This window comes from Merops nubicus, unplaced genomic scaffold (assembly GCF_000691845.1).
Source record: "Merops nubicus isolate BGI_N331 unplaced genomic scaffold, ASM69184v1 scaffold44581, whole genome shotgun sequence".
Classification (NCBI taxonomy): Eukaryota; Metazoa; Chordata; class Aves; order Coraciiformes; family Meropidae; genus Merops; species Merops nubicus.
This window is the reverse complement of record NW_008591086.1, coordinates 254-7,450: the sequence shown is the minus strand read 5'-3', so window position 1 is coordinate 7,450 and position 7,197 is coordinate 254. Positions and strand designations below refer to the sequence as shown.

Below are 7,197 nucleotides of genomic sequence, written 5' to 3'. Positions count from 1 at the left end.
GATGAGGCACATGGCACATGGGGCCCTGCCCCTGGGGACAACCTCATAGAGACAGCCTCAGTGGCACAGCCCCATGGGACCACCTTAGTGGCACAGCCCTATGGGCACAACCCTGTGGGGACAGCCCTGGTGGCACACGTGCAGGGGGACAACCCTGGAGGCACCACCCCATGGAGACAACCCCAAGAGCACCAGCCCCGTTGGCACAGCCACCCATCCCACAGCCACCCTCTGGGGACAAGGACGCATCATGCCACCTCAGCAGCTCCCAAAGGACCTGTGGGGCTTTGACCCAACCGTGCTTCAGTTTCCCCAACCAAACTCTGTTTCCCCGTGATGGCCACTCACAGTCATCTAGGTCGAGCAGGGAGATCTCCTTGGGGCCAGCCCTGCTGCTGGGGGGCTGCAGGAGGGCATAGAGATTTGGGGACAGGGTGACTGGGGGGTCTGGGGGCCCCCATGCCACCCCCCAACCCGACCCAACCCAACCCTCACCGCCTTCCTCTGCTTGACCTCCATCTCAGAGCCTGAGTCAGAGCCCGAGGAGCTGCCTTCGGAGGCGCTGGCCTCCTCTGAGGAGGTCTCAGCATGGCTCTTCCTCCCCTGTGGTGCCTTCTTCTTGGCCTTCTTCACTTCCTCCTCCTCTTCCTCTTCCTCACTGGGGCTGTGAGGAGAGCCCGGCTCAGGGGGATGTGAGGCAGGGGTTCGGCCAGGGACACCCCGTCTTCCCGAGGTCTACCTGCCGGCGCTCGCCAGGGCCTCCTTCCGGGAGCCTTCCTTCTCCTTCCTCTTCGTCCTCTTCTCCTCCTCCTCCTTGTCCTCTGACTGCTCCCCGCTGCCTTCCTCCTCCTCTTCCTCCTCATCCTCGCTGCCGGAGCTGGAGCTACCAGAGCTGCTGGAGCTACTGCTCTCCTCACTGCCGGACTCGGGCTCTGGGGGAACACGGCTCAGCCCTGCTGCTGGCATCACCCCACGTCCCCACCACGATGGGATGGCCCCGCTGCAGTGTCCCCTGCTCTGTGCCCTGCCATGCCACCAGGTCCTCACCGCTGTCCGCCGACTCCGTGGGCCCCGACTCGCCCTCTGAGTCGGAGTAGAAAGGTTTCTCCACCTTCTCCTTCCTCTTCTCCCGGCTGGTGCACTTGGTCCACTCAGGAACCTGGTGGCGCAGGGTCCATGGGTGCTATCCCGAACAACAGCCCTTGCCCCCATTCTGTCCCCAGGCTGGTGTGAGGGCACCAGAGAGGGGATGTGGAGAAGCTGAGCAGCACCTGAGCACCTTCTGGGGCTCTCGCAACACCTCGAAATGATACCCCCACCTTGGTTTTCCCCCAGCACGCACACCAGCACCCCGAGGTGCTCCACGCACCTCCACGTTCCTCACAGAGGGGTCCGGGGCCTCATCTGGCCAATCGGGCAGCTCCTGGTAGCCCACAGCCTTGGCATTGAGCAGGTGGGACAGAGAGCCCAGCTGGAAATGGTCTCGATCTACAGCGGAGTGAGAGGTGGCAGCAGCTTGGGGAAAGCCACGCAGCACTGTGGTGACACCTGGCCCCATCTCCCCGTGACCTGTGACCAAGGGTGTGTACCTTTGAAGGAGGACTCCAAGATGGGGGCAGGTTTTTGGGCCAAGAAGAGCTTCTTGGCATACTTGTTGAGGGCCCCGCTCTTCTCGGTGGGCACGATGAGCTGGCGGATGAAGCGAGCCCGATCGCGGATGTCGTAGTTCTGGTCGTACTTGGCCAAGTTGAGGACATACTGGGTCAGGAGCTTGCTCTGCACCAGAGGACATGCTCAAGGCCAGCCTCTCCCTCTCTGGTGGGGGAAACTGAGGCATGCCACTGTGCCACATCCCCGGTACCTGCTTGGAGTTGGTCAGGTAGAGCTTAGCCGCCAGGTTGATGACCTGCAACTTGACGATGTCCTCCTCGTTGGTGAAGGACTTGGCCATCTTGCGGAGCACATCGGGCGCAATCTTGGGCACATGCTCACAGTACTCGCCGATGAGCCACAAGATGCTGGCCCGCGCCATCGGCACCTGCAAAAGGTCCCTGGGCACGTGGCACCGCTGCCACTCCCCCCCGGTCCTGCAGGCCACCCAACGTCCCCACCTACCTGGATGTTGTCGGTGAGCTTGGCCATGTGCTTGATGATCTCACTGTGCTGGGCCGGCTGCATCTGCAGCAGCTTTTTGATGACCACCACAGATTCGGCCACCACCAGCTCTGCGGGAAGAGAGTTGGCCTCAGCGAGGTCCTGTCCCGAGGGTGAGGAGGAGCCCCCATTTCACCCCCACCACGTGCACTCACCATCACGGTTGGAGAGGAGCTGGACCAGGCCGTTAAGGCAGGTGTCCCGCACCTTCCCGATGTTGGTGGCACAGCGTCCGATGGCTTGAATGGTGGCTGCCACGAAGTCCTTGTCCATGCTACGAATGTAGGTCTGCACAGGCGTGGAGGGGACACACGACATGTCACCCACTTGCCAGTGCAGAGCATCTCCCCCGTGTGGTGGTCACACATTGGGGCTCTTTGGAGCCACCCACGGGGTTGGCATGGTCTCAGCTCCCCCTTCCTGGTGGGGTTCTTCTTCATCCCTTCCGTGGTGGTATTTTGGCACCCAGAGTGGTCTCAGTACGGCCATAGCATACCTGGAACTCCCGCAGGATGGTGGAGATGTTGGTCTCGTTGGCCAGGTTGGTGAGAACCTCCAGCTGTGGGAAAGAGGAAGAGATGGGCAGCATGGGGGCATGGTGCCAGGGTATGGGGTCCTTGCTGTCCTCCTGCCCCTAGGGCATGGAGGAGAGCTGCCCTACAGCGGAGGGCTCCATGAAGCCCCAAAGCTACCAGTTATAGGCTCTGGGTGTTTCCAGCTCACCTTGAGGATCTTGATCTGAGTGGGATCTGTGGAGCGGATGTAAAAGCTCTTCAGGTAGGGCTCAAACATCCCCTGCAAGCAGAGACAGCGGTGTTAGTGCCATCCCTGTCCCCCCTTCACCGAGGCCACCCACAGGCAGCTGCCCCTGGTGACCTTCTGACTAGCCCTCATTCTGCTCCAGAGTCAACAGGGCTAACTTCTCCCACACCAAGTCTGAGACTCACCCGACGTTTGATGGACATGGTGGCCACGTTCTGCAGCACGACATACTGCACCTCGCTGTGGGAACAAAGAGGGGACCACCATCAGTGGGCCAGGACTGGACCCACCAGCAAGTCTCTATGAAGACAGGGCAGGACCCACCACCAGGCTGCTGCCACCATGCTGCTGCCACCTTGTCTCTGGACTGGGCTGGGCCAAAAAGGCCTTTTTTTTGTTCCTGGCAATTTGCCCCAACTTGATGTCCCTCAGGTAACGGGCTTTTTGGAGGGTCTCTCCCTCAAAAAAGGCTCTTGGAGCTCCTCCTGGGTGCCACCAGCTGAGGTGGTGGGGTAGGGGACCTCCGCAGCCTGGGTGCCACGCACCTGTGACTCCGCAAGAGCCGCACCAGCGCCTTGGCGATGACGCCCACCTCCGCCTTGGGTGCCAGGTGGAAGTAGAGCTGTGCCACGGCCATCACCACCTGCGAGGACACCCCCAAGTGTCACCTGCTGGGCATGGGGACACCCTGACAGATGGCTGCGTCCCCTCGAGTCCCGCCCGGCAGCACCCAGAAGAAACCCAACCCTGGAGACGTCCACCCCTAGGTGTCCCTCAAGCAACCCGGTGGCTCCTCAGCTGGTGAGAACGTCGCAAGCCCAGGCTGCTGGACACCAGCGGTGGTGGCCTCCAGGGCTGGGCAGGGCTGGGGCAGGGGCTCACCGCGGCGTTGCGGCTCTGCAGCAGGGGCTTGGTGTTGCGCAGGAGCAGGCGGTGGTCGGGGTCCATGACATAGGGCTTGCGTTTGGCCAACGAGGTCGTCTCTGCCTTGGCATCCTTGGCGTCCTCCTCTTCAGAGCCATAGAAAGCCTTCTCGGCGCTCTCCTCCAGCAAGGACTCCTACCAGCAGGTGGGGCACCTCGCACCTCTCAACATCACCCTCCTTCACCCCACCTCCCTGAGGGTTCTTGGGGGGTCTTCTGGGTCACCCACACTCACGTTCTGGTTGGGGCTGAGGAACTGGGTGCGCGCATAGCGGGTCAGCATGTTGATGATGACCACCTGCCCCCACTCCTCCACGTCGATGAGCAGGTTGCAGAGCTTGCGGTAGTTCTTGTGGATGAGGTCGATGCGCTCTGGACAGACCTCCTCGAACGCCATCACCACGCTGCCAGCCACCAGCTGGGGAGAGAAAGCTCAGGGTGACTCACCAGGGTGGTGGCATCATCGTCGTGCTGCTGGTTTGGTGGGGATGGTGGCATCTCTGTGGGAATGCTGGATCGGTAGGGATGGTATCATCCGGCTGAGGATGCTTGTTTGGTGGGAATGGTGGCTTCCTCATGGAGGTGCCGGCTCGGTGGAGGTGGTGAGATGTCCACGAGGATGTTGGCCCACTGGGGACAGCACTGTCCCTGAAAGAAGAGGAGTTCTGCAGGGATGGCTGCATCCCTGTGAGAATGCAGATTTGGTGAGGCCACCTGCATCCCCGTGAGGATGCTGCTTTCCTGGGGACGGTGACATTCCCACAAGCATGTTGACTCTGGGGATGGCTGCATCCTGTGCAGATGTTGGGTCAGTGAGGATGAGGACATCTCCAAGAGGATGCCCACTCTGCATGGATGGCTTCATCCCCATGAGGAGACCAGTTTGGTGGGGCCACCTGCATCTCCACAAGGCCACCAGGTCAGCAGGGACAGTGAGGTCCCCAGATCGAGGAGCAGGGACAACGTGGCACCCTCCTCACCGTAGTCTTGTCTGCCAGCAGCTTCTCGATCACTTCGATGAGCTGGTCCTTCTGGTCTGAGTCGAGGCTGTGAGGGAAGAGCAGGACACGTGTGGCCGGACCAAACTCCTGCCTGTCCTTGCCTGCACCAAAGAGCTCACACCCCAGCCCCAGCCCTTTATTGGTGCCCCCAAAATTGAGCAGCCAACCCCCCCAAACACTTACCTGTAGAGCTTGGGGATGGCGTGGGCAGCCGTCTTGCGCACGTACGGGGACATGTCCGAGGCGGCCTCCTTGATGGCCAACATCATGATGGGTACAATGATGGGCACGCGGATGCTGGAGAGGACCCGCAAGGCACTGGCGCGGATCAGCTGGTTGGGGTCCTGTGGGACCATGTGCGGGGCTGCGGTGTGGCCATGGGTGTCTTGCTGCCCCCCCCGAGACCCCTCCCCACCCTGGATCCCAAAACCAACCCACCTTGAGTCCTCGCTGGAAGGTGGAGATGGACAGCAGGGCCAGATCCTGCTGCTCCTCTGCGTAGCGCACCAGGTAGACATAAACCAGCTTCTTCACCTGTGGAGTGAAGATGGTGGGGCCACCTCAGAGCCCCTCAAAACCCATCCCCTCCTGACCCCAACCCCTGCAGGGGACGCACCAGACCCTGGGGATGCCCATGGATGCCACCAGGACCACCCAAGACCTTCCTCACCTCAATGTTCTTGCAGGCGACGTTTTTCACCACAGCTGGGAAGAGGTCGGAGGCGTTTTTCCCCCGGGCAATCATCTAGTGGGTAAAGGAGCAGCATTGACACGGGGCAGCCAACATGGTATGACACGTCACGACACATCATGTCGTGGCTTTGCTTGGTGACCACAGCAGTGGTCACCACCGGTGGCAACACCCACCGCCACAATCCTCTTCATGGCCTCCAGCTTGAGCGAATCCTTGTTGCTATCGAGCATCTCCTTGAGGTCATCATGCCTGTGCCATGCCAGGGGGTGAAACATCACTTTTTCTGCTTTTAGCCATTTTTAGGCTTTTTTTCCATCATTTTTAGCCGTCTCTGCTCCCAGTCCTCCACCAGGCTGGCAACCGAACCCCTCTCCATGCAATATTTATGGGGACAGGGGTTGGGTTACAACCAGGTGAAAGAGGAGCCGGAGGGACCGGCGCAGTGCTAGCACCCAGCTCCATCCCCATCCCGGGCATTGTGATGAGGACCCTGTCCCAGCCCAGCTGTGGTTGTCACCCTAAGATGTCCCCAGATCGCTTCCCAGGGAGCAGGTGCCCATCACCAGCTCCAGCCTGGCCACCAGCCCAGCTTGGCTGGGTGTCCCTTGTCCCCTCATGGGGACGGTGGCATAGATGTGCCAACGCGCCCTTCCCTGGTCCCCTCCCTGGGCTGGGAAAATGCCACCAGCCTTTTTGTCACTACTATCCACTTTTCTAAGGGCCATTTGTCCCCAGCAAACCAGGGGACCTGCAAGGCTGCGTCCACCCACAGCAGCTGGAGGTGACACCCATGGTCAATGCTCGGCCAGAGCCATCATCACCAGAGGGTCCCAAGGAGGCTCCTTGGGGAGGTCTTACCGTGGTGGTGGCCCGGTGCCGGTGGCCACCTCGGGTTCAGGGTTGGCGAGCGGCCGTAGCTCATCCGCTCGCAGGGCGCTGTAGCAGGTGGGTTGTCCACCCTCGGTGGCCAGCACTGGGCTTGTCACCTCCTCAGCCGTGTCACCACCCACCAGTGTTTTTGGGCGCCCAGCTGTCCCCGCCGGTAGCTGCTGCAGCAACTTCTGCACCGGTGGCAGGGACAACATGGCTTTGGCAGGGGGTGGTGGCCCTGGGGACAGTGGCAGGGCTCTGGCCCTGCTCCTCCTCCTGGCACTGCCGGCTGAAACCTGATGCTGTTGGGTTGGATTGCGGCCCATACCACAACACCCTTCCTGGTGGACGAGGCCACCCTGGGCTGTCACATCCCAAATGACACCCGTCCTGCAGCTGGGGCCTGGGGACATTGCTGGGAGCTCCTTCCCCAGGTGCTTGGAGTGGCTCAGTCCTGGCCAGGGACCCCATGTCATGATAGGACACCCATCTGGGTGGTAGGGTGGCACGATGTGACACCTGTGGGTGTCCCACCTAGGTGGTGAGGTGGCACTTGCCGTATACGGTTCATGGGGACGGTGACAGATCTGGTGTGGCCAAAAGGGGACAGGCTCCGTGGGAGGGCAGCACACAAGATGGGGACAGTGCCTGGGGGTCACAGGTGAGGGGACACTACCAGAGTGGAGGACACTGCCAAGGGGTCGGAGATGGGGGGACCTGGCCAGACTGGGAGACGCTGCCAGAGTTGGGGACGCAGACGACAGGTCACTGAGGGGACCTGGGCAGAGTTGGG

General features: G+C 61.4%; 1 protein-coding gene across 1 annotated transcript; it reads right to left on the bottom strand.

The window, feature by feature from the left end:
* Positions 1-348: 348 nt before the first annotated feature.
* Positions 349-5,809, bottom strand: AP3B2 (adaptor-related protein complex 3, beta 2 subunit; the record flags this gene model as incomplete). Its single annotated transcript, XM_008950138.1, has 20 exons — positions 5,708-5,809; positions 5,511-5,585; positions 5,279-5,374; positions 5,024-5,184; positions 4,820-4,886; positions 4,075-4,257; positions 3,799-3,975; positions 3,462-3,559; positions 3,102-3,156; positions 2,878-2,949; positions 2,651-2,713; positions 2,310-2,442; positions 2,116-2,225; positions 1,862-2,038; positions 1,590-1,776; positions 1,370-1,488; positions 1,048-1,159; positions 740-932; positions 499-664; positions 349-403 (listed from the first exon to the last, which is right to left on the bottom strand). Coding segments are annotated over exons 1-20 (2,401 nt in total), but the record flags the coding sequence as incomplete, so codon positions are not given.
* Positions 5,810-7,197: the final 1,388 nt, after the last annotated feature.